The following is a 27,597-nucleotide window of genomic DNA, read 5'->3' as shown; positions in this document are numbered from 1 at the left end:
TCATTAGCAGCATGAGATAAACAGTGCGGTTGCCTTGCATGTTAATGGCTTTGTATGTGATGGGTCAGCTCCTAGGCTCCAGTACATAAATGCAAATCCTCCCAGGCCACGTAGTCTAAGGGGCTACATCTGTCAGTGCTTCATAGGGGCTCTGTAAGGGGATTTGAAACCTCTGAAAGGTCGCTGGTGGCTGGGCTGGTGTCTCATGACAGCTTCCATCAGCTGTCCATGCAAGGCCCTGCAAAAAAGCAGGGCAAAGTAGCTGTCACGCTACCTCCCTTTCATTTAAGGCTATTCTATTTTTCATATTCCTGTTAAACTCTCATCAACAGTAGCTATGCATATTACATGTATTTCTGCTCATCTGTTCAGGAACAGATTTTGAACATAGTAGTGAAAGAACAGCGCAATGAGGGTCTACAAGAAAGATAAAGCGGCAAAACACTGACGCCTCCCTCGAAACGAGGGGCAATCGCTGCCTCCAAGCAGCTCACGCGATCTCGTCCTCTTTCAGCCATTAGGTCGGAAAGGCTGCTCCGACGGGAACAACCGCTGCCGCTCCCCGGCAGAGCGCTTTGCCTTGGGAGGGAAGCCGCAGCGGGAAGCTCGGCGTTCCCACGCGCCGTACGGACGCGATCTGGCCGCATCGACGCTGTCCGCGACAGACGGGTGTGCGGTCTAGCCTTGGCACAGCAGGGCTGACCTCGAGAAATTCGTTTGGTCAGCAGGGAGATGATAAACCGTTGTCACGTCCGTGTCCATACGGAGACGGTTTCACAACGCGGCGGAGAGAAGCGTGTCAGGATTTCACAGTTAAAGGGACAGTTTGGAGTTGAGTCACTTGGGGGGCATACAGGCCTTTCTGTAACAGTCTCAAATCTTCCAGGGAATTTCTGTGCATTTTTTCCCCACTTTGAAGTGCTCTTTTTCTCTCTGTCTCTCTCTTTCTGACTCTGTATGAGCAAAAAGGAAAAAATAACACGAGTAGACTTGGGAAGTGAGAAGAAAGTACTGCTAGATATCCTGTTTCTCTGTACCAGTTCTGGTTATATCAGCAGGCAGAGGTGTTAGTAAGAGCAAAAGCGTCTCGGACAGAATGATTTTTATGAGAATTGTGCCCCTTTAAATGTGATATTGCATTTTGTGTTCAGGAAGACCAAACGGACACATGGGATAATCTGTAATTTCCCCAGCGATGGCAGACGTTGCTCAACACGAGCAGAGAAAACCAGCCCGTTTCAATGCACGTAGGTGGCCCACGCGGAGGACATCTAACGGATGGTGTCAGCGTGTCCATCTCTGACGCTGTAGAATTGCACCTAGCGCACCTTGCAGATGTGCAGAGCGTGCTTTAATCTCGTTAAATCAGGTAATGCTTTGGCAGGGAGCTTTCAGGCAGCCACCTGCATAAATACCCCAAGGTGCTGGCAGACCTGGCAGCTGCGCGGCTGCAGTTTCACGTTGCCGGGTTGTGGTACGGACATGCTCTCTTTTGCAGTCAGCCTGGTGTTTGCCCAGACTGTTTCCGCTGGGAGGTTAAAAAGGATGTTCAAGCGAGTATGTTGCTGAAGCACGGATGACTAGATTTTCTGTGTCAGATCTGAGCGTTAATGTATATATTGCTTAGAACAAGAGAGAGGGAAATGACAGTTTTAGGTTTTGCTGCTTGATCAGAGCTTGCTGCATGATCTTGGATAGATCAGATTAAAAACATGCACATTCAGATGCCTGAAGTTAAATCCCTGCAGAGATGCCAGCACAGCTTTTTAATTTAAACTAATGCTATGGATTAGGGTGTCAGGTCTGAGTTTACAGCTCTTTCCTTAACCTCTCTGGTTACCCAGCTGGCAAAATGGGTGGAAGTAAGAGCTCTCTCCTGCACAGGAGTCTGGCGAGGCTGCACTCAGTAATAGTGCTAAATCTGCAGAGAGATCTTCGTTTTGCAAGAATCTCGCTATATTCACCATTACCACTAATATTCCCTAATTCAATTTATCTAAACTAGTATCATCTCATATACATTAATATAGGATGATGGTATATTCATCTCAGATCAATGAATCTTGAGATGTTGCTTGGTGTTGACCTTTTAAATCAGACTTTTTAAATGCACTGCAAGGTTTTTGGAAAAGCAGCTGATGTCTGCTCTCTCGTGTAAAATTTTGCTGCCTCCACAGTCCATTTCAAATTCTGGAATTTTGTCCAGTGTTGGAGCTGCATGGTTTTATCCCACTTTTTGTGGACAGTTTGTGAAAAGAGATAGTAGCTCCTTTATAGAAAGGCAGCCTTGTTCCAGGCAATGAGCTGGAAATGCACCATCCTCCTGTGCAGGTATTTCCTTAGGAGGAGGCAGCTGTGCTGGAGGTCACGGATGTTATTACCGATACGGTCATCAAGGGAGAAAAAAACAGGCTTGGAGTCCAAAAATCAAAGAAGTGCTGATGTTTCCAGAGAGAGTGTGTTGTTAGCATAACCGATAATGCAGTGTGTCACCAAAGGAAGAAACCAAACAAATCCCCCTCTGCCCTAGAAAACAGGTTACTGGGCCTTTTCGGAAAAGAAGGAGGAATTCTAAGACCTAGAATGGAAAAGAGAGGAGCAGAGTCTTTGAAAGGTTTTTTTTTTCCCCCATTTTTGTTGACTTTCCACCTAATGGCTTCAAGTGCCTGGGCTGTAGGCCATACTTGGGTGAGGTATTGCCATCTAATCCATCTGCAAAGTCTTTATTGTCCCCTGCTGTGCTCATGAGCTGCAGCAGAGCTTGCTCCATTCCAGTCTTTCATCTCCAGAAACAAAAGATTTGCGAGAGGGGCCTTTAGGTTGGTTTCCTTCTTCACTCCCTTTGGTATGCCCAGAGCACGACTCTCAAGTGCAGTGGAGCAAGCTGGACCTAGAGAGAAGGTGAACTGAGCTCTCATGGTTCCTAAGCACTAGCGGGAGCCTCCAATGCACATGTAGTGCTTCACAAATCGGCTTTCAAGCTCCTACGGTCTTACTCCTTTCTTATGTTGTACCTTGTGCCTTGGCCAGCAATTAATTGTGCTGACTTCTGAATACAAATAAAATACTTGTGATTAGGCTTTCCTGTTGTCATATGATTTAATCCCAAATAATATACCAGATTAGCTAGAACATCTTAAAAGAGCTCTAGTGATGGTGCTTTGCCTGGTTAAACAGTGCCTTAACTAGTCCAAATCAATCTAGCTGTATCAGAGTTCCTGGTGGTAGACCAGAGAGTACACAGCACACCAGCTGGTGATACAACCTGGTGTACTTTTCACCGAGTTATTCTGCATCCATGTGATATTAAAGCTGTAAGTAAATATAAGTTTTGATCGTATTAAAAATCTGGGATTTCTGGGTTTGGCATTTGAAAGGCTTCCTCCTGTGAATAACTCACCGAGAGACTGACTGACCGTTCGTAGCAGTGTTTCTGTCAGCTCTAAGGATTTATATTTTGTTTTGCATAAACTCTGCCCTACTGACAGGATAGGGAGCAGAGCATCTGCTCTACTAACTTTATGGAATTTGACCGTTAATGCAGGGTCATACTAAAATAGAGGTACGACTTACAGATGAGTCACAGAGAGGTGCGGAATAGGTTGCTCGCTCATTCGGAGCCCAGGTCGGGTTCAGTCCCAGTCTTCCTGTTGTTTTATTTTTTTTATTTTTTAATTGAGAATTAGATCAGGCCTTTGCTCACAAGTGAGGGAAAGTATCAATCACAGACCGCTTTTTCTCTCCTGAAACTACAGCTTCACTTATGCACATCCTTGATTAACTATATTAGCCCATTGCCTTTTTTTTTCCATCGATTTTTTTTGAGGACCTGCAACACATAGTTCAGTGTTGCTAATATGATGTAATAGTGTATTTTATATTTCTATAACATTATTTGTGTGAGGTTCTTGGGAGGCTTAATATACAGGCAGTGGTTCACAGAGCTGATCATAAATCACCCCTGTGTGGTAGGTGAGAGAAGTACCTGGCATTTATAGATGAAGAAGTGGAAACAGAGGAATCAGTGTATTTGCTTGAGGAGCTGGTCTAGCTTTAATTTCCTTCATTTTTATCACCTGTACCATTATTTAAATGAAACACTTACTGGTATTTGTTACCGTAAGTCATAAATACTTAATGGTTTGTGATCGTGGTTTGCACCAAGTAAGTCAGTTCTTGCTTCATAAATGGGTGCAAATCAAGAGTAAGATGAATTTTCTTCTTTATATCTGCATAACTGAGAAAAGAAATTGAAGGCTATTTATGAATTTTAGTTACCAAGGCTAAATTTTATTGCAGCTTATTCAATATGTAGTCTCTAGTGTCCACAGTTTCTGGAATCGTCTGATTTTATAAAAGCTTCTCATTTTCATTAAAAATAAAACTTTTTTTTTCCTGTAACTTTGTAAGCCTTTCTGGTTGCAGAGAAAAATTTGGAAGGCTCTGTGTCTCACAAAGGAAAAGGCAAATGAAACTCTGACACTTAAGATTTTAAATATTGTGATACTTTGAGGGTTTAGCGGATGATTTTTGATGCTTAAAACTAGTATTACTAATGAATATGCTAATGCAAATGTTGCTGCTACAGTAGGACCATATGCATTAAAATAGCTATATAATTACAATGTAATTTTGTTAGTTTATCCCCAGATTTTCACCTGGGACATGTCAATGCAAAATCAAGTATTTCAAGCAGAACTTAGTTTCATGTTCAGAGCTGCATTATACTGAATTAACATGCATAGCTATTGAGCAAGGGCATTGGCTCAGTTTGGAAATCACAGAAAACCCCTGCCATCAGTTTGAGCACAACAGCAGTAAAGAGGTTTTTAGGCCTCTCCACAAAAGCGGAGACAGATCCCAGTGTCCTGAAGCAGAACAGATAAGCCTGCATTGCAGGCAAGTTGTAAAAATCCTCTGGGGTAGGACTAGAGCTGAGAGAAATGCAAATAGCCTAGGCCCTGTGCTTTATGTCTCAAACATCTAAGTTTTAGAGATGCTGTTGTAAGGAAAAGGGTTTCATGACATTTAAATACGATCTAGTCCATCTGTTTCTGCCGGCGTGGCTGACCTGGGCACCGCAGCTTCGTGCTAGTGGGGGAGAGCTGGAAAGGCAGATTGCCACGAAGGGATAAGGGGAATCGGGAGGAGAATCTGTTTCATTATCCAAGCAGGCTGAAAGACTTGGAAGATGGAAAGCAGATCAGATCTGAAAGCTCCCTCAAGTGAGAAGGTTTGTCTCCAGGGAAAACAAAACCGAACCACAATTAGCAGCACGACAAGGCTGGGGACAGCTGGAGCGTTACCGGTGTGACGAGCATGTGCTTTCTCCCCTACGCTTCTGGGTGACGTTCTGCGTTACGTGTGCTCTGCAAGCTGGCCTCTCCCGAAGCCAAATATCTGAGCAAGATTCACGGCCCCAGCGTGCGAGGGGGCTGATCGGCAGCCCAAGCGCACCACGTGGGCCGCTGAGTCAACGGCAGAGATTTGCCGCCAGGCGCCAGCCAGGACGGGGCAGCTTCGCGTTCCCGCTTGGCGCAGCGGGAGCCCGGCCAGCGCTCGCTGCCCAGCACAAGCCGTGAATCAGTGCAGCCTCCGCCTGGGACCCGAGACCTGCTGACGACGTTCCTGGGCTTCTCTGGAAAGGGAGGTGCTTGACTGGCTTGTGCTTTCTGCTGCCTCTTTGAAGCCTGACTTATAAGCATTGAGGGTATAATTTGGGGTTTGATAAACCCAGCTGTGCACATCCCCTTATCGATTGTGCTTTACATATTTGATGGAAATGATGCAACAGGTTTGCGAATGTGTCACTCGAGGGATAAATTGCGCCAGGGCTCTCAGGGGAATGAGAGACGCTGCTCTGGTCGAGTCTGACGGTAGCTAATTTATGCCGAGCCCCCACGTACTCTGCTGGCGATGCCTCTCCTTTGCCGGGTTTTGTTTTACATTACTAATTACCCGCAGTGCTGCTGCTGAGCAGCTGAGACCTCTGTGAAGCTGCAGTTTGATCACTTGACGTGCAGCGTGCCGCAGGTATAAACAACCTTATTGCATTATGTTTTTGACATTTCGAGTAGGTCTATGGCTGGAGAATTTACCTAGAAAGACCATGTCAGTGCTGATTCATAACTCCACGTTGCCTTGGAAAAGGCTCTACTGCCAAATAATCGCTGCTGTCTTCAGAAGTGCCTCTGTTCTGAACAAATATATTAGCATTTGGAAGAGCCAGATCGGGATAAAACATGCAGCACCTCATGTTTTAAGGTGGTTGTCCTGACAAATAATTCTTCTTTCTAGAATAAGAAAACCACAGTTGGGAAGGGGTCTAGATAGTGGCTGTTAAAGTGCTGTAGAAGAGCTCTGCCGTGTGTGGTTTGGGCTTTTTCCCTGCAGCATGCGTGGGCGTTGGGGATGGTGCAGCCGTTCCATGGTAGTATGGCAGCGCTGGACAGACGTCCTTTATTTTGGTGCCAGTTCTCCCGCAATCTGGATGATCTGCAGTAGTCATACGCCTGCTCCCTGACTGCGTGTGTGGCCAGGCTTGGCTCTTTGCTTTGGGCAAAAAAGCAGAAGTCTGACCCAAGCAAACTTCAGCAGCTTGCCCACGTGGGCAGGCTCTTGGGAGCAGCTGGCCAGCCCGCGGGGCTCCTGCATCCTCCTTCTCAGCCAAACAGGGGAGCAGAAGTGGTGTGAACGTGAGGCTCTGCTGGAAGAGGAGGAGGAGGTCTCTTAGCATCAAGGCCTGTAACCCCAGGGCATAGAGGAGGACACAAGGGAGTCCAAGTTTTCAGCACAATTGGCGCTCTCATTTTCCCAAAGGAGTGAAATCCCCAAGGGCAGCACCTGGCCCCCAGCAAAATTCTTCTCTTCACCTACTGATGTTGTCCAAAATATTTACTTGTTTCATGTCAGTGCAATTGTGTGATTATTTGTTTCCAAATTTAGTCCTGAATTTGGACTCTTCCTCTCCTCAGCATCCTTGCTCAGCAAAAGATAAGGACTATGAAGGAAGGAAAACCCTCTCGAAGCAAGAGAAAGCCTTTGGCTAGGGATTTTAGACCTGCCTGAAGGTCTCTGGGAGAGCCCAGAGCTGAACGGAGGAGGAATGAAGGGGCTGTTGGAGGGCTGTAAATAAGCCAACACATTTCCTGCACTCTCAGCTTCATACGTGTTGCTGTCAGATAGTTTGCTTGTTTTCAGCTCACATTTCTCCTGTCTCAGTTTAGTTTAATTTAGGTAAATCCCTGTGCCATCAAACCAAGTGGCTCTGAGTGTATGTGGGAAAAGCCGATAGCCCCTTAGGGAAGGGGAGGAGAAGAGAAAGGAGATTGAGGGAAAGGACGGAGCCAGTTTTCCTTGATCACACTGTAGCACGTGACTGGGAATCACAGGTTCCCCGGTCGTGTGTCCCCCCCACTGACAGCAGCCGTCCGCATGTCTGTCACACTCTGACACTGGATCTGCGGCAGCAGTTGCTTCAGCCTGTTGCTGGCCTGTATTTATCATCTATGGTGTTGAAAGTGAAGCCAAAGCAAAATGTCATTAAAAAAATCCAGCTCTAGACATCAGCAAGCAGAAATTGGAAAAGATATATCGATGTGAATGAAAACAATTTTTTAGGAAAAAAAAAAAACACAAGACATGGGATGTTTGCTTTTGGTTGATTTCAGGTCAGAAGAATGATACAAAATACAGTTATTGATGTGCTCTGTTCCTCCTGCACCGCCTGGACTTGCTTCTCCCCGGGCCTTGGACGCTGCCGTAGCACGGAGGTGTGCAGCGGCCAGCAGCGACCGGGGGGCCGGGGCGGTGGGGGAGCAGGGCTCTCCCTCAGCACCCTCGGGCCCCGGTACTGACAAAGTTACGTAATTACATCCCGTCGGGGACCATCCTTTTTCTAGGGGCGCGTGGCCGAGGGGCTAGCGCAGGCTGTGCCGTGTTTACCTTGGCCACGTTGTTGGCTCAGCCCGCTCCGGTTCGCATGCTTTTTGTTTCCCTAGCGCTCGCCTCCTCCTGCGGCCAGCTGTGCCCGAGCCCCTCTGTTCAGGCCTGATTATTTTCATTCACGCTAAATCGTTTTGATTCACCGTCAGAGGCTTTTAGTTTCTTCGCGGGTTGTGTTTACCGAGCTGAAGCCGTGCACTTGGAGCGCAGAGAGGAGCCCGAGGTACCAGCGTTTTGGTGGAACTACCCTCCGACGCCTGGACTCCCGACCTTCCTGCTCGGCCCCTTCGGCGGGATGGCTATGCCGAGCTCCCCTCTCCTCTTGGTTTAAATCTGCTGCCCCTCTTGCCGCATAGTTAAGAGGAAGTCAGAGCCCTCTTTTGAAAGTGTCTGCTGGGCTCTAAAGTTTCAGGCCTACGCAGGGAAATTGCTTTGAGCCAAACTCCGGAGCTTTCGAGGGTGGGAGAAGCTGGCACAACCTGTGCTTTGGTGTGGGGCTAACCTCTCCTTTTGCATCATCGGGGCGGACCGGGTGAAGGCAGGTGCTAGCAGACATCCCACACTTGGCTGCGTGCGTGGTGTGAATACTGCCAGGCTCACGGCCAGCCACATGATGGCCTGAAGGCCTCAGCTGCCCTGGGATGGCCTTCAGCTTGTGCCACCTAAGGTCCCAGCAGCACTGATACAGCCCAGCTGTCCATGCTGGTCCTGTTCAAGTTCAACTTCAAGATGATGCTTCACGTTCGATATTACAGAACTTCTTCTGATGTTATTTGCTGTCAGTCCGGAAGCTCTTGGTATGGTAGGAGTTAAGAGCATGTGTTTATGCTGTCTCTGCAGTGTCATCTTCTATTTTTCTGGAGGTGTCAAGAACATAATCAGTTGTCAGGAAAATTAGAGGCTCAGTAAGGCAAAGGAAATGGTTTGCTTGGCAAGCACAGTCTCCTCATCTTATGTCCTCTGAATCTGGCTGGGAAGAGCTGGGCAGCAGTCCTGTTCTCAAATGGTTTTTGCAAGGCTTGACCCAGCTAATGAACCAGTAGCAGCTCTTTAAAGCCAGCTGGTCTGTTAACCTCTAAATGACTCTTTTGTGTTGAGCAGCAGCTGATGACCCTCAGTATCGAATACTGTTTAGCCAATGCTCGATAAATTGGGGTAATACAAAGCAGTTTATTACTTGCAGAAGTGCCTGACAACTCATCACGGTTTGTTTGCGGAGAAAGATGGGATCTTACCGGCTTTCCAAGTGGGAGCCCTGGTTACCCGGGGGCTGTGCTGGGCTTGTGATAGCGATAGCCTGTCCCGAGCTGCCTGTGCTTTGAGGAACGAGGGGGAACAGCTTGTGGCACTGCGTTGCTTCAACGAGCAAAAACATGCAGCTTTCCGGTGCAATAGTTACTTGTTAAAAGGAGAAAACAGCTCATGGTTTATTTTCAGAAATGAGGTCAAAGCAGTGCAGCTGGGGAGGGAAGCGCCTTGGGTAGCGGGGTGGTAATGAGATACAAAGCCTTTCCCAGCTAGGTTAAATCCAGCTTCAGTCAGCAGCGACTGAACTCTTCTGTCGTTCGACAGTCGTTCGCCGCGGCCTCCGCGGCGCTGGCTTTGCAGCTGCGCGCAGCCGGGGAGCGCCCGCGCCGCTCGCCTCGCGGAGACGGCTCCCTGGGTGCTCGGCTCCCTAGGTGCTCAGCGCCCTGGACGCTTCGGAGGACTGTGGGCTGAATGGATATCCCCCCCCACCACCACCTCCTCCCGCTTTAAAGTGCTGAACGCCGTCAGTGTTTCCAGCTGCACCACAGGGTACAGGTTACAGTAATCATCTGCCCCAGATTGAAGAGTGGTGTTATTGCTGCTCTACCAGGGTAATTGCAATGGCCCCACCACTGCTTGGTCTGGTTTTGGCTGGTGGACCTGTCCTGGCCTGAATCTCTCCTCGGCAGGCCTGGTTTTGCCCTCAGGATACCTCCTGCAGCCGCCTCTGTGTCTGCTCCTCTGCCTGCAGTCTGCTGAGGTCGAGGCCCTGGATAAGTGGGCAGGAGGGTCTTCTGTACGCTTCCTGTCCTTGGCTGTTGTAGTCTTGCAGAAAACAAGATGGCACGCAGGGAGGTCACTGCCCACAAGTTGTATCCTAATGCAGATCTTCTTCTAGTAATCGCTGGAGCTATCTGACTACTCCATCTCAGGAAGAGATACCAAGATCAGGTATTTCAGACTTGCCCATGCTTTTCTTCTCTGGCATATTAGCCAGAGTAGTTTCTGCTTTCTCCTCTTGCAGTATTTTAACATTTGCATTGTTGACTTTGCATCTCTTATTCCTAAGCTTTTAGATGTTGCGTTGTCCTAGTCAGAGAGGTGGTGAACTACAAGGAGGGGCCTCTGCAAATGTACGTGGTGATGCAGAGAGCTTTTATCTTGCTGCAATGAAAGCGCCAAAAGCTGTGCTCACCTTGTCCTCCTGAGTCTGCAGATTGAAACTGGCTATGAGATCTGTGAAATCCCTGCCCCTCTCTAGAGTATTAACTTGAGTATGAGATGGGGGTACTTGGAGTGTCTGTGTGAGCTACCTGTCCACAGCTGGTGCTGGTGGCCAAGGAATGGGACCAGATCCTCTGGAGACTTGGTGGAGGGAAGAAAATAGAGAGGAAAAAGGAGGAAGACACCTGCAAAATGAAAAGAACTGGTGAAATCAGATTTTCTCACTGAATAACATTGAAAGCAACTGTATGGTACTGCGCCCTGGAGTGCAATGTGCAGGTTTAATTTCCATAAAAAAGACATATTTTGTGCTTCTGTTTGTCGCAGCTTTCCACTGCCACAAGTTGAAGCCTGTGGTGGAACGAAAGTGGCACGTTGTTGTAATTGAGCAGCTAAGGTGACAAAGAGGATTTGTTTCTCTTTACAGGATGTTTGATTCCCTGCTCTAAGTCACTGAATTTGGTGTCTGGTTTGCTGTCCACGTACCTGTGAGTGACTCCCAGATATTCCGGGTCACTACATTAGACTATTGGCCCAAGACTAGGGTCAAAGTGGGTTATCTTTTAAAGGTGAGGTTTGACTTCTTCTCTTGGAGTTAGCAGAAGGAAAACTAGGTCAAAGTCTGATTATGCTTTTAATGGAATATATGGCAGAGCAGTGGTCCACAACCAGCAATCTCTTCACCTTACTGCTACAGCCAGCATTTGCTCGCCTTTCTGTGCCTTCAGTGACCCAGGTTCACCTGCTGCACTATCAGAGGCAGTAAGCCACTCTGCAGCATGCAGTTTTGCTTGGCATAACCTAGCTGACTTGCTTTAGTCTGGCTGAGGATGGGATACAAAAGTGTCAGCCATTAGTTTGGACGCCTGTTGTTGGGTAAGAATCCTCAAGCTGAGGGGACCAGGACACAGAATCTGCCTGAAGATAGAGATGGGAAACCTGGAATATCAGTCAGAGACATGTGCAGCAGTTGGGAATGCCTGATCTTGTGCACTTTTCCCACTTAAAGTGGGCAGAAGCTTCTGTCCTGTTCAGAGGTGGATCAAGGGAATAATGTAGATGGTACAGGAAGAGAGGATCTGGAAGGGCTCAGGCAGGACCATTCTTGGTGCAGGCCAGAAGATGTTTCTGTTGGGATATTAGAAGAACTAGAAAGATGAGAAGGAGAATCATTGTGAAAAAAATAGAAATGTGGAGGCTAAGAGATTGGTGAGGAGCAGTAGAAGCCAGAGGAACTTAAGACAGTGTGCAAGAGATGGTATCATGGAGAACAGTATTTGTATCAAGAAGGAAATATGATTTTGAAAGGGAAGAGGAAATTTTAAGTTGGGTTATGGGTTGGGGGGGAAGAAAATTTACAATCTGAATAGAAGGACTTAAAAGATGGGAAATGAAAAAATACCGTGTGTATGGGGAAGCTGGTTACAGGGCAGAGATTGGAAGTGATTGGGCAAGAAGTGTTCTGCTTTGCTACCTGTGTATGGCTTTACCTCTGGCAGGAAGTTGTCCCCTGCTCCAGAGAGTCTGCTGTTTAGGTGCTGAGTATTTTTGCCTTCTACTGTTTTCAGATGCTCTCAGGAGGATGACAGCTCTAAGGAGTAAAACACACCAGGAATGGGAGTGCTGTCATGTGCTAGAGGCTTGCTGTAATAGTGACCTGGGATGGGCCTTAGGGTGAAGCTGGGGTTGGATGACAGAGGAGGGGAAGGATTTCCTGGAGAAGAAAATTGCCTGGCCAGCCCTTTGGAAAATGTAAGCTTACACTGTTGAAGGGCAGTTGTGCTCACTGCTGCCAGAAGCTTGCAGCACCACAGGGCTGGGAGTTCAGAGAAGACATCAGCTGCAGCCTGTTGCACTGCCAGGCTAAGGAAATCTTCCTGTGGCTTGTTTGGGAGCTAGGATTGAAAGACCTCTGAGAGTAGGCAAGTGCATGAGGAAGATTTGCAGCCTGCAAACAGAAACTGGAATCCCAAGGCCAGCCTCATGCTGTGTAGTTGATGCAGAGTTATATCAGAAATGAGTGTGGTTGATATAATTACTTTGCAATAGTGATGTGAGATCAGGCCTGGTCTTCGTAGATCCAATGGCTTTGATTTCACTGAAGTTTAATCCCTTCTCCTAAGTCAGAATTTTACTTAGGGGTAGGTAAGGAGAATAAGATTGTGGGAAAAACTCTCTAGGAATTTCAGGGGACCTCCAAACTGACAGAATCACTGAATATCCCAGGATGAGTGTTGCTCATTCGGCATGACTCATCCAGGGAAGTGTTAAAATCTCTTGAGGCTTATTTTAACAAAGTAGGGACTAATTTCTGACTGAATGCCTTCTCTCATTAGTGTCCATGGCTCTCTTGAGCATGTGGCATGCTTACTGAATCTATGAATTTCACATTCATGGCAGTACTAATATCTAAGGGTTTGTAGACATATCTGTAGCACACCTACATGTTGGCAGAGGGAAGGAAAGGAGGGAAGCATCTCAGGATCCCTCCTTGCTCCATCATGAATGATATGATATCCCTGTTCTTTAGCCCTGTTTCATTACTCGGTATTATGACAGTACTTACTTTATTGGTAAGAGTGTGGAGAACTACTGAAAAGAGGCAAGACTTCATTTGGTTTTAATCTTACCCAGCTGCTGTTCTGGAAGAAGAAAGTAATAAGCTGGTGACTCTTACTCCTCATATATGGGAAGCATAGACTTGGTAGTGGCAGACACACAAGCTGTGGCTCACTCTCATTTAGTACTTCCCAATTCGGAACAGAGACACGACTATGCAGCTGCCTTCTCCCCATTTTTCTCCCTTCTACTTTCAACCAGATCTTGGATGCATCCAACCCTGTTCACAACAACTGTTAGAAAAAGTTAGGCTGTAGTCTTCTGCACACTGCCACTGTGCAAAGTGATTCTGATCTCTTCCCGCTCCCTTTCCTGCTGCCCTCGCACTGGTGCTGGGATGTTTGAACGGGATGAGGAAACTGGTCTGACTAACCAGAAGGAGACCCCCAGAAATCTGGGGTTAGTTTTAACCTAACACCACTCTGAGATCTGATTGGGAAAGGCAGATGAAAACCAGTGTGTGAATCATTTCATGGGAAGGAAGGGGTTAGTCTCTGAGCAGCCCAGCGTCTGGAGAAAGCTGTGATCTTAACAGATTGAAAATCTCCAGGCCCTGCTGTTTACAGCACTAATGTTCAGCTAAAGCATGATCCAGTACCAATGAAGGTAATGGAAATTATACTACTAGGTGGCATAAGGAGCAGGAGCAGGCCCATAGCAATTTATTTTCAATCAAACAAGAGCCATGAAGTCATTAGTTATTTCTTCAGAAGGCTTTGGTAGGTGTGCTAGAAAGCAGTGCACCATCTCTGCTGCACCATATGTGCACAGAAAGATTAATTCCCAGGTTAGCAAGGTAAGAATTAAGATGAGACAAGTCTGAGTCAGACACAGCGAGGAGAGGAGACAGCACAGGCTGAAGCAGCGCTCGGACTCCTGTTGAATTTTGAAAAGAGCTAGAGGGAGGAAGTTTTTTTTGTTCCTTTAATAAGAGGAGAACAGAGGTTTAGAAACAAAAAGAATTTCATGAGCAAAGAAATTGCAAAGTTTGGCTTCATTCTCTGCTTACAGCTTTCCTGAGGGTTTGGAGTACTTTGCAAATATTTAATTACTTGCACCTGAGTGCCCTTGTAGAAAATAAAAGTAAACTGTGCTGTGAGACTTGCAGTTCAGCTGTAATGATGATGCCTTTACTAGCACCTCTAGAGCTAATTCTTTCACTGTATGGATTAGAAAACTGAGGTTAGTATAAATCGATAAATTGGTAAGTCCCAAGATCTGAGTGCTGAAGACTTTTGCTCTGACAGTCTTATAACCTGCCGTTCTGAACCTTAGAAAGTGGCATAGTCTAAACACTTGCCTTTTTGCTGAACAGTAGCATTACAGTATGCATTCCCCTGGCACCAGCCCTGGAGCTTTCATGCCTACATAGTAAATGGATATCCTAGTGGTCTTTAGATGCATTAATATTCTATCGCTCAGTTTATATAGAGGGTAGATGTACTATAAAGTTGAAGCTACCCACAGGGATTTCAGTGGGACTCTGCAGGCTACGATTCAGACTGTTCTTTTCATTAACTTGGACTGCTAATGACATATTTGCAAAATGCTTGTAGGTCTGCCTGGGGTGTTCCTCTGCTTCAGCATAGACTAAGGTATGCAGTTAAAGATAAAGCTCTGATTTAGAGCAAGCGAGTCTGATCCACATCATTGCCTCAATTCCACCTTTTTTGGCTTGTGTTTGAAGAGCACATGACAAATCATAGGAGAAGCAACTAGTCACAGTGTTCCGCAATCCTTCCAAACAGGTAGGTTTTTAAAAAGTTGATATTTAGTGCAGTAATCAAGTGTGAAATCCATATGAAGCATCTGAAGAGGCATCTTCCAAACTTGTGTTCATCCGTTGGGTATACAACATTTCCCCCGCCCTGCTTTCCCCCCTAAATTCCCCTCCTCCTTTCCTTTGCCTGTCAAAGTGTAAATACTTCAGGTCAGGGCCAGTGTGATCTGTTATGCTTGTGTGCATGCCACACGCAGTGGGTGCCAGCAGAAACAAAAAACGAACAACGGCAATCACTCCGCAGTCTGGGAGCTTTGCCTGCGCCAAGGAGCAAGGGAGCGGGCGCCGAGGCAGAGAGCTGTCGCGGCAGCCTTTCCTCCCGCGGAGACGGCACAACGGAGAGACAGACGGTGCTGGCCACTGCCAGGTCAGCCACTGCATGCAGTTTGCACCTTTCTGCAACAGCAGGGCAGAATTTAGCTCATCTTGAATCTAAAAAAAAAAAAGAAAAAAGAAAAAGAAGCAAAGAGCACCCACAGATTGGACGGCAGAGGTTAGCACGGAAAGAGCTGTTGAATGTCAGCTTTAGCAGCTTGACCTAGCTTTGCTAAGATAGAAAACAAAAGTTATTTCATTAAAGCCTCTGATGCTGAACACACAGTGCTCAGTGAAAGTTTAAATGCCAGGTGGTGTATTAAGTAAATAAAGTACTCCTGCTGTAGGCATTGTTTCTCACAGCAGCCGGCCAAAACCAGCGCCCAGTACAAGCGACCATGTGAATCTCTGCCGTGTGATGTACTGCTGTGCCTAGCTAATGCACTCATACTTCCCCCCCCCCCCCCAGCAGTTATCAGTTATCATCAGGCTGATAGGGGCCAGCTAGTGCATGTGGCTTATTTGCATGGTCTGACTTACACTCATTAGTCATCTGGTTTGGATCGTGAAAGGATACTTGGGTTTTGCACCAATGTCATGTGTCTTTCCAGAGCAGTTTGAATGAAGAGTGATTGATATTCATTTTAGTGACTTTTTAGATTTGTATCACGGTACTGCACAGTTAATTTTTGTTGTAACTCAGTGGTTATCCCTGAGGCAGGGGTTGGTGAATGTCAGATCCTCTTAGGGGTGGTACTGGATTTGTGCATAGTGATAGTCATTTGGAAGGTGGCAGCCCTGAACTCCCATTGCTCTGCTGTCAGTCAGCTGGGTTAGAAAGTTAGACAAGTGATTCGGAAAGAGAAAAACTGGTATTTTCAAGGTTCGTGCCCCATGCTGTCCGTGGGGCAGGGACATGCAGGAAGGTGAAGCACTCCGTGGTCACATGCACCTCTCATGGGGATGCACACCCAAACCTTCTGCTTTGCACCACCAGGAAGGGACATTTCTCCCCTGGACCGCTATCTTGCAAGATGGAGGAGAAGGAGTCACAGGAGGTTGGGAGCTGGAAGCCAAACGGGAGCCACTGTCACAGTAGCACATCTGCCAATGAGAACTAAAAATCGCGTAGTGAGTGATGCTTTAGTATAGGATTTCTGATGTATTTGCTCTGTGTTGATTCTATATATTTTTTGCTTTAAAAGCAACAAGATCATTCTCCCCGCCAGCCTCTTCCTCCTCATTTTTGCTATGGCAAACCTTCTCTCACTGCTTGTTTTCTGGCGTCATGGTTGTCTGTATGTAGCTGTGCCCTGGGACGTTACAACTGCTAAGTAGAAAAAACATGTCTCTCTTATTTCAGTTAGACCAAAGCTCTGTTTTTCTCTTGCCTATTTAACGGTTCCCATCAGCAGGCCTGCTTGCTGGTAAGCTCTGGTGACCAGCCACTTTGTCCCTGGGGGGACTGGCATAGAACGTGCCACACAGCTGGGGAACAAGAACCGGAAAGTTTCCAAGGTGGCAGAGCAGCCAGGGGAAAGCTGCTTGGATTGGTGGCAGCTCTCTCCTTTGCGTAGCAAGATCCGTCTGCAGAGTGAGAAGAAGGGAACTTTGACTTGGATAATTGCTTTCTGACTGCTCTGACAGCTCTAAGGTGAGATGACACTGGTTGATGGCACATGAAGTCACCAAAGGTGCCTCAGTCCAAAATCCAACTAGCCGAGCACTTTGCACTTGACAGTGGATAACGGAGGGTACCCAGGAAAAAGTGCAGGGAGAGAGAAAGTATTTACTTCATGCCTTACGTGACTACCATCCTGATTGCATCAGTTTATTGCATAGAGACTTCCTTGTGTTTGCTGTGTAACTAATACAGTGATCTGTTGGAAAGAATAGATGTCAGCCTTGTCTAGCTTCACTCCACCGTGCGAATAGTGATTAAAAAAAAAAAGATTCAGTTTGTACGCCTGCAGTTACTGCCTCAAAACTGAATCAACTGATAAGTGATAAGCTTAGGTTCTCCTAAGGACAGAGTAGAAGCCAAGTGCGGGGGTGCTTCCACGGTGGGACCCGGGTATTTCTGCAGGGAACGTCCCAGGGGCTGGGAGCCCATCAGACCGATCCAGCCTAATGGTGCCAAGGTGATGGTTGGTAACATACTCGGAAGCTAGCAATGTGCTCTGAAATGGCAAAACACCACAAAGTCAAAAGCTTCAAGGGTCTGTGAAGCCCCCTTTGCCTGAAATTGGAGGCATAGCCTGCTCACAGTTCCCCAATGCTACGTATTTGAAAAACCGCTCTGTGTAAGAACCTGAAATACTCTTTTAGCTATCTTCTGCAGGCCGTTCTGACAAAACCTGCCAGTCTTTCCAGATTTGCAAGTCCACTTCTCAAACATAGGATACTGGGGAAGGTGGAAGATCAGGACTGCAACAGGAATCAGCAGTCTTGCATGACACCAAACCCTTTGAAGGATATGCCATTAGGAAAACATTTCTCTTCATCAGCACTTTCTCATAAAAGGGTGTTGAGTTCTCCAGAAAGAAGACCAATTCTCAAAACTTATATATATATTCTTTGGCTCCATGATTTTCTCAGTTTTAGCAGCATGAAGTGTTACTTAATTCTCAGATTCCACAGATATAAGTGATGTCAAAAGCAGAGCACAATAGCTTGAATACTGGAAACCAGTATGGTTTTGTCTTCCTTTGAGAGACATTTCACTTCATAAAAATGAAAAGTCAGTGCTGAAATACCAGGTTCAGATATTTCAGTGGTTGAGATAATTGAAAAAGTGGTTTTCTTCACTATTTTTGACTTGATCTAAAGAAACTAGATTTTTTTACTGCAAAAATACATTTCCCCATTAAAACTTCTCAGGCAACATATATTTATTGACCTAAAGCATATATTCCACTTTTTGTTTGAGTAGAAAAACACTGAATGAATTTTTTTGTTTTGAGAGTAAGTAAGCCTAGCACTGAATGGAGTAGTACCAGCTCCATGAAGAGCCAAGGAGTTGTTTTGTTAAGGCCAGAGCAGACTGACTTGCAGCCGGGATAGATGCTGTCCAGCCTTCACTAGGGAGCGGAGATGAAGGACTGTATTGCCTGGCCATTAAGTGAGTGACATGTTGATCACAGATACAAGCTAGATGGTTTGATAGTAGGAACAGTGAAGTTCCTGCAGGGTGGGAGGCATTCTGAATTGGTGTGCTCATGAAAATGCAAAATGTGGCAGGAAAAGTTCCTGGGCAGGATCTATGTTATTTTTTTGGTAAAGTAATTACTGAGATTACCTATCAGGGTTAATTTTTTTTCTTTAACTAAATGCTGTTTTACTACATTTAGTATCAGTATCACCAGCACTACTTGATTAGAAACAGTCAGTAGCCATTCACCTGCTTATGGGTTCATAGCTTTATAACCGTTAAGTAACAGTCAGTGGCAATAAGCTTCATTTCTCATAATTTCCATCGATTTGCTTATATGTCAAAATTAACATAGTATTGTGCCTGAAGAGTGAATCAGCTTAATGAACAGCAGGCTCAGCTAAGATTCCCTTGCTCTTCTGACTACTTAAAATGCAGCAGCCACAGCCTGCTTGCTTCTGTTTCACTGCCAGCTGAAGAATGCAAATGAAAGGACTCCGTTGTCCTGATTTATGGAAGGAATCAGACAAAAATTGTCACTTGGAGCCACTGCAAATGGAAATTTCTTTTTTTTTTTTTTTTCTTTTTTTTTTTTTTTTGAGATGTTTCAATCTGAATGATAAGTGAATTTATCTCTGTGTATAAACTTGGAAAGCTATTTAGCAGTATCTCTGTATGTTAGCAGTCCTGTTATCTGCTTGACTGGGTACAGGACAAGAGAATGGGAGAACACTGATGTGTGATACCTAGGAAGAGGTAAACTGCAAAAATGATCTACTTTTCATTCCCTGTAACTCCCACCAGTTTTATCAGCTTCATTTTAAGCAGACAAATACAAAAGTGAAGTCTGACAGCACCCTTCTGGCTATAGCCTTTGAGCCCTCCATAGGGCAGCGCGACTCTATGAAGATCCACCCAAACCCACCATGGTGTGGGCAGCAGCAGAAAGGAGCATTGCTGAACTCCGCAGCAACCTGATATATGGGCATATGGCTTCAAAGGTTCACATGGGGGCAAGGGCTGTTCTTCTTTCTTGGTTGATTTTATGCTTTGGACAGCGCTACATGTAGCAGAGCCAATAAATAAGGGAGGCTTTGGCAGGAATCACTGGGCTGTGAGCATCCTTCCTCAGCAAAGCCACCAGATGCATCCTGCCAAGTCAGGCATAAAATGCAGGTGACAGAACTAATTGTGGGTGTCACCTGGGAACGTAGGAAATGTGGCAGGGCAGCCACACTTTTTCCCTCGGGAGTACAGCAGCGGCAATGTAGCGCTTTCTCTTTTCCTGTTATGTGTCAGTGGAAGGCTGCACTGGATCAGAATGCCCGAGTGGCTAGGTGGAGATTTTAGTGCTGGGCAAAATAAAGGCTTTATTTAAAGGAAATAGTTGCACGTACTTAGAAAAAGAGGTGAAAGTACCAACCTCCTTTTTGTAGTTTTGTGAAAAACTAAATACTGCTTAGTGTTGTGTGCTAGCTTGGGCCAAAGCTGTGGAGTCTGCTGTTACTGCAGAACTTCCTTGGGGCCTTGAATCCAACAGCCCATGCAGTGCAGCTAGAGCCAAATGCAGGCAATGAATTGCATGCTGAGCTACCACCGCATATCATAGGAGACGATACTGTCATAGGTGGAAGACAACCAAAAATTGCCTCATTTTGCCAAAAATTAAGAGTAGCCTTCCAGCTTCTGGGTGTGCATTTCTGTTTAAGTTGATACATAACTGCTTAACTGTCTGTAGGAGGCTGAGAAATTTCTAAGAATTTTGTTGAAATGCAAGTGTTTTGGATAAATAAAATAAAAATGATAGCTATTGAAAAGACAGTATTTGAAATGGACATCATTGGATGCTGGGAATGGGGGGAAACCATCTGTATAAACAGTGACTTGTTTAATAAAATTTAATGGTGAGGAAGTGAAGATGGAGGTTGATCTGACCTAAAGTTAAGTAAGGTGAGTTAGGTGCATCATGCCTGACATACAATAAAGGAATAATAAAGACATTAGAGCACTCTTTAGTTCTGCTATGATCTCACATACATAATCTGAGTAAAAATATGCTATAACATGCAAATTACTTTCTTACATTAATTCAAAAGAAGGCAATTTTCAGATATTGGGACTTATGAATCATCAATAAGGAGAACACAAAGTTATCTTTCTGTTCTTGCTGTTTAGCCTCCAAAAATGAAATGTCAAGATGAATAGGAAGAAAGCAAAACTTTTGGACCGCCTGAAAACTGGACAGGGACAATCAATAGAAAATAGAGAACAAAGCTTTCTGCTAACTAAAGATAGAGTAAATGATCTGCTAGAATTTTTCCCTCTTTTTTTATTAAAAAAAAAATTAATGGAAAACAGAAGTTAGTGTCCTAGCATGAAGATGCCACATTTGATTATGCATTTCATTTTCTGATGAAAGAAATGTCAGCGTAAGAGACAATTACTTGTCCTATCACTTCATTTCCTTATCGGAACCAGTAGAGTTTGCCAGGCAATTGCAAAGATTGTTTCTTATCCAAAATCCTACATACAGATTTTTTTCAGCTTCATTGTAGAAGAGTCTAGAATTGTTGGCTAGTTTTTACTGCCTAATTGTTTTAACTGTACTTTCTCTAAAATCTCATTTTCTGCCTGAGTTGGCTGGGAGAGCTCTTAGTTGCATGTATAAAGAGGTTTGGGGTTTTAGTGGGCTTTTGTTGTTGTTGTTGTTTTTCACCTAAGGGAGTAAGTTAGACATTTCTTTAGTGTGCTTGAACCATGACTGTTTAGTACCTTGTACTGAACTGTTTTCAGTTATGGGATACAGCTGTATCTCACTGTCTTTTCAACCAACATCTTACACAGTACAACAGGGCAGCTGCTGCACACACATATAACTATATTTATACAGATGTCATTTGTTTAGATGTCTGTCCAGTAGGCTTTAAGTTAATGCAAAGTTCTGTTATTCTTGAATTGATTTTGGTTTGGGGATATATTGCAGATTTTCCGCAATTTCTCCAAAGATATATTGCAGGCTTTAACGTGACAGGCCTTTACAAAATGCTTTGTAGTGTATACAATGCTGAGCTGTATCATAGCAGCAAAGTCTTTTGTTTTAATAATCATAAAAACATTTAACATTTTTATGAGAATATTCCTTTCAATCTCCATATTGTACAAATGTAAATAAAATAGGTAGATGCTATGAGGTAGATTTCTAAATATCAAAGGTTTGTCTGACTAGACGGGCTAATCAAATTCTCCTCAAAATAATTACCATTGCTCCTACACATTTATTGCAGAAACTGAGACAAAGAAAACTGAAAATGAAATTTATTAAGGTGTGCCTTATTTTGAGGACATTAGTTTTAAGTGCTCAGCTAGTTCTGAGCACCAAAGTGCTCCCATTAAAATTGCTGGAGTCACAGGTACTCATCATCTATAATAACTCATGCCAAGTGTCTGAGGCTGGTGTGCAAAAGGAGGCTCACCATTAGTGAATGTTTTAATTAAATGGAAGCCATGCTGTCTATGAGAAGTCCCAGGCAGGAAATTTCCTGGCTGTGCTCAATAAACTGTTACACATTTATAATGAAGTGACAATAGTTTTCATAGGATGTAAGAGCTCTCCTTTGATCCACCTCTTCCTGTGTCCTATAGCTGTCCTCTATACTTGATCCTCTAACCTTGTTGGGACAGGGAATATGTGGTTCCTTTGTGTCTGGTAATAACCCTTTTGGCAGAGCTTGCTGATACTGGAAATGGTTTCTGTTGACTTGCTGAATACATTAGCACAGAACGAACACATCCCAACAGCAAGACCTTAAGATCTAATGGTGGCTTTCTTTCTCTTTTAGTGGTTTTACATTTGCATAAATTACAGCTACCATCCATCTCAAACCCCAATCTAAGTGCTCAGGAAACATTTGTACTTCCATAAAAACACAGAAGATAACAGCACCTTCCCCAGTACTGTTCATCTAAATCTGCTTGTAAGCAAAAATTGAACAGGAAAGTTAGCTGTCCTTTTAATCCTTGAAGGTGTAAAACACCTTCCAGTCCCCCTGAAATCAGGAGAAGTTGAGGACATTCAAAATATTTGTGGCTATTCTGCTTGCTTCACTCTGTGGCATGTCACATTAACCAACATCTATACTTGCCTGCAACACCCAGGCTCCCCCAGCTCTGTGATTATTGCTGCTTGATCTGTAGAGCTGCAGCTCTCTTTAGTGAAATACATGTCCTTGGAGGGCAACTGCAGTTTTGGAAAAGGATTGAAGAGAGGGACTGAGTAGGAGTCTTTTTTGATTCCAGTAAAAATTTTCCAGTGAAAGTTAGGATTTTCATTCAAAGAAATAAACACATTACACTGCACCACTAATACCAGTATAAATAAATAAGTAAAACACATTAAAGCATAATTAGTTTACAGGTGATTGATTCTATTCTCTTAATCTTAAGTCACTAATATGTAAAAGCCATATAAAAAGGTTCTTTTTAATAATGAATGACATTCAAAGAACACTTGTTTAAACTCCTTACCCATTATTTCCTTTAATCGTAAGATATGGTAGCTCTCCCCTAGACATGTCAGGAATAACAGTTTCTTAAGTAACGGGTGCTTCCTGAGTTGTTGAATTACTAGTTTTCTGATTCTTGCATCTTAGTTGTTACTGAATTGTATTGTTTAGTTTCCATAAATAGAAAATTCTCTTTGAAAATGCTGTCTATGAGGTAGAACATTCACTATGACACTAAGAGGTACTGGACAGTCAGTGGAAGTCATGACATAAAAACATTCCTGAAGGTTCAGTCAACTAAGGTTCTTGAAATGAATTGAGCATTTAAGTACAAAAATGCTTTATGATTATAACATAAGTTGTACTAATGCACTTAACCCCAGGCTGAAACCAAGGTAAACAGTATCGGGGATGCTGTGTTTATACCAGGGCAAAGCCTTTGAATGGAGATGTGCAAAAATCTCTAGCAGAGCCTTTCTCAGTTCACACTGAGATGAGCTAGACTTAACATGAAGAGACACTGTCACGTTCTGAAACATTTGTTTGAATGGCCTGGGATTTCAGCCTTATTAAAAGCTATCTATTTTGCTTCCTTTCTATGTACTAAAGTCCCTTCTGGACTAACTGATTATCTGCACAAATCTCTGGGTACAAGAACTGAATCAAATTCAGAGATCATATAGATGCCTCCAGCCCACTTAAAAGTATGTAGCTCTGTTCAGCCTCACAATTTTTATGCATTTAATACTATCATGATTTATGCTCGTATGAGAGTTATCCTTGTTTATTTACTGATGTGTAGCTATACTAAGAAACACAGTTGTTTTAACTTTAATTTTGTAATTGGATGCAGATGTCTGCTGGCTCTTAAATGGATAATAAAGACAGCTTAAGTGATTTATCTGATCACAGTTCAGAACTGCAATAAGAATATAACCTGAAAGTAGAGCTGAGGTGCATCTATCTCTCATATAAAAACAGGATTCTTACAAGAGAAATAATCTACTGTTGACAATAATTTTCAGCATAAGATATGAATAATCATTCCTCTCAAAGGCTGCTGAAAACAAATCTTAGTTTGCATAAAACCATTGCCAAGAGCCTTATAGAAAGCAGACTGAGGATCATGGGAAATATACCCTGGATTTTTTTGCCTCTGCTCCTAATTTTGCTCCAGTTGTTGGATGAGATACTGTTAAAATGACGAAAAAGAAGAAAAAGCAACAATTAAAGCTCTTGAGCCATTTGCTGTAAGATATAGATAATCCTGATGCTCAAAGGAGTATTACAAATCATAACAATAAAAGTAATATCAGTGCTGAGGATTATTGTCCTTTTATGTAATTTTAAGAATATGGAATCAAACAGGAGGTTAATGTAATGGAAACTTCCAGCTCTCTTAACTTGCCACTGTGCCTCCTTACAGCATAGATCAGACAGTTCAACCAGTCAAATTATTAGGAGTTTTAATGGGGAAGTGGAGCAACACTGTTTTATAAGCAAGAGCATGAGATAGATATTTTTTAGTCTAGGGAAAGCTGATGAAAAAAATACAAGTTCACTGTAAAACTGAGATTTCCATCTGCTTTCCTTCTGAACTGGTCTTTAGTAATTATCCTTTTTTTACAGCCTCTGGCCTCTCCTCTTCTCCATCTACCCCAACACAAGTGACCAAGCAGCCCACATTTCCTCTTGAATCCTATAAGCATGAACCCGAGAGACTAGAAACACGGATTCACTGTTCTTCACCTCCGGACACAGGGCAGGGATTTTCTTTGCCTCCATCCCAAAGTGCAGCCAAGCCTCCTATAATGACACCAGCTCCCTGTGCTACCTCAAAAACAGTAAGTAAAGCATGTGCCCCATTTTCCACTGGGAAGTGTACAGGGTCGTGTGCAAGTATTGCTTATTTTTTGATTGAAAGACTGTGCATCCATTCTGTGAAACAGAATGAGAACAGTTATTTCATGTGCCTTTTACTTCAGGCTTCGCTCCGCTTCTCTCAGTATTCAATTGACAAGGCAGTAGGAATCCAAAGGCTGTAGCTCCTCCTGTGATCTACCAAATAGCAACTATTTTTGGCACTACTCTGAAGCAAGTTCTGCAGTGGCTACAGATCCCAGCATACATTGCTGAGATGCCATTTTAGAGAAGGACAGTATTTTATTCGGGATCATTTATCTCCCTTAGGAAGATCTGAGAGAGCCAGCCACCAAGGAACACATATCAGAAAGAAACTCAGACCATGAGCCACAAGGTTTCAGGCTTCTGCTGCCTCTGCAGTCTGAGGTGACTGGGACAACCACAGTCTCATGGCACTAGCCGCTATCTTGTCTTCTGCCTCAGCTCAGAGAGCAGAGGAAGAAGAGCAGAGGCAGCAGGGGATTTGACCAGCCCTCCCCACTACCCCTAGATGGTGGAGATGTCTTCATAGGTGTGGTTTATTTGATTCCTGGGAATATTCCTGGGAATTAATTCCACCCTCTGATATATTGCACTGCAGCGTTGGCACTGCATGCCTCAGCTGCGCCTCTTCCCTGCCTCCATTGGCCAGCTTGAGCCTCACAAGCATCACTGTTCTTTCTTTCTTTCTGTGTTCCTCTGCCTTTTTGCTCCTTCCTTCTTTTTTTCCCAATGATTTCTTTGCTTTAACTCTATCTTTCTTTTCACTGTTGTGCTGCCTCATAGAACTAGGAAACTGTGATCTGTCGCCAGAGTTAACTATGCTATATTTGTTTTTTCCCCAGCTCTTCCTCTTTTTCTCAGAGTAAAATCTTTGATATTTTATGTATCTAGAAATCTAGAACTGTAAAGAACATAAAGGTTCATGAGATCTGTTTCCCTGCCGATCAACTACAAGTTCTGTTTCATTCTAGTTCTTTCTTATTTATTTAAAAGCAGGAAGTTTCCTCCCACTTGCCCTTGGGAAAGCTGTTCCAGGATCTGATTATTCTAACACAGCAATCTCTAAGCTTTTTACTATTGCTCTTAGGTCCCAAAACAGTGGCAGCAGCAGTTGTTATGCTGAATACATTTAGGTACTGGATCAATATTTGCGTACCACTTTCAAATGGTTTGCAGAGAGCTAGTAAGAAAACCATACTCTGGTTCGGGGACACCTTCTCTAATGATTAGGAAGTCTCTGGTTTTCAGCCTGTATTTTTCAGAGAGAGTTTATGACCATTTGCTTTTACATTTAACTGCTGTTTTCATTTAGTGTTCTTTACATCCTGTTGTACCCCTAGCCAGCCTTTGCTTTTCTAGACAGAGCAAACTAAACTCTCTGTGCAAAATACTTTTTGTTCTGCTGCTAAATCCCATTTTGCTTCTGTTTCACTTTGGATTCATTTTCTTGATGAGATGTTACCCAGGCCCATTCAGCAACACAATTGGAAATCTCCCTCTTGTAAAATCTGTTAGCTTCTTCCTGGCCAGGTTATGCTGATTGTTCATGCTGGCTGGTATACTTGTGTTCTTGTTTGTATCTGATGAACTCCTGCTTTAGAGCAGATTTAAAAAATACATCTTCAATTATATATTTGTATTTAGTACTGTAGAATTTCATCTCATTTCTTTTGTTCTAGATGAGATCCCATTTCTTCTGTATATTTCGTTAGCATACACCAAATTATGCAGAAGTAAATAATTAAAGTATTAAATAACACAAATCCTATATTTATACTTGGGGAACTTTATCAGTAACCCTTCTCCAGCCAACTCCTTTCAATCCACTGCTTTTCCTGTAAGGTATAGTTTCAGGATACAAAAATTATGACACTTAACAAGGCTTGTAGGACACAAATATTTTTTGTACACTTCAGTCAGTTGGCCATATTATTTGCATGTGAATATGACTATCTGTGTGATGCAACTTCAGAGGAGTCTTTTGTACATAGAACAGAAATAGGGAGCCAACATAATCTTAGATTATTTCAGTGACTGAAAGACTGAAGAGTTTGTTTTGTTTTTAATTACTTGCTGATTAGAGTATGAATTTGAGTGGAAGATGCCAGAACGAAGAAACAGAATTCATGGCAAGTGTTCATAAACTGGTTTGGTTGTGTATATGTACAAGAGAAAGTTTCTCTGCAAACTCAGTACAGAGGATCTGCTTATCTTCTGTACAGAAAATACAGAAATTTGTATATTTTTTTTACATAAAGGATGTATAGGACCTCATTATCTTTGCTTTGTATCTTCTATACTCATTTACATCTGAGAAGAGTAAGCATGCAGGACTGCTTGTGAATCATTTGGATTTTGCTTTACTTGGGAGCAAATGTCAGCAGCTACAACTCAGTGAGGAACAGAGCTCTATATGTTTAATTTTCAACAGACATCACTGTTGGAGATATGCAGTGCTCTTCTAGTAGGAAAAACTGTTTGGCAAAGTTTTTGCAGAAGGACATGAATCTGAAGCTGATGCGTGTTCACTCAGGAATATTGTGTCTTTTGATGACTGCAGAGTTTTTGGTTTTCCCCTGTAAGTTATTTCCCTAGCATTTGTTGCAAATGGCAAGAAGTAGACAACAACTCTGATCTGCTTATTGCATTTCAAACATTTTGCTATTTTCATTAATCCTGAGTTTGGTTTCTCCATTGCATGTTAATAAAAGTTTATTTTCATACGCATATGCCATAAACAAATCTATAAAAGACAAACTCATTTACTGAGATCACTGTTTCTGGGCATGACAATTCCAGTTATCTTAAGAACACGCTATAAATTATATGATAAATGTTTCATTCTGGCAACACTGTTAGATGTATAGATTAGCAAGAGGGAAGCTTAGGCTGACGTCTGAAGGAAGTTG

At 43.7% G+C, this 27,597-nt stretch overlaps 1 protein-coding gene across 3 annotated transcripts in view; it reads left to right on the top strand.

The window, feature by feature from the left end:
* The window catches only part of PRKAG2 (protein kinase AMP-activated non-catalytic subunit gamma 2), a 216,322-nt gene that overhangs the window by 118,739 nt on the left and 69,986 nt on the right, over positions 1 to 27,597 (top strand). For all 3 annotated transcript variants that reach the window (XM_062568789.1, XM_062568790.1, XM_062568791.1), the window contains one exon: positions 24,413 to 24,627. In XM_062568789.1, coding sequence (XP_062424773.1) covers positions 24,413 to 24,627 — 215 coding nt within the window. The remainder of the gene's footprint in view (positions 1 to 24,412; positions 24,628 to 27,597) is intronic.

The sequence above is a fragment of the Rhea pennata genome, chromosome 2 (genome assembly GCF_028389875.1).
Source record: "Rhea pennata isolate bPtePen1 chromosome 2, bPtePen1.pri, whole genome shotgun sequence".
Lineage (NCBI taxonomy): Eukaryota > Metazoa > Chordata > Aves > Rheiformes > Rheidae > Rhea > Rhea pennata.
This window is presented reverse-complemented; position numbering and strand designations above follow the sequence as displayed.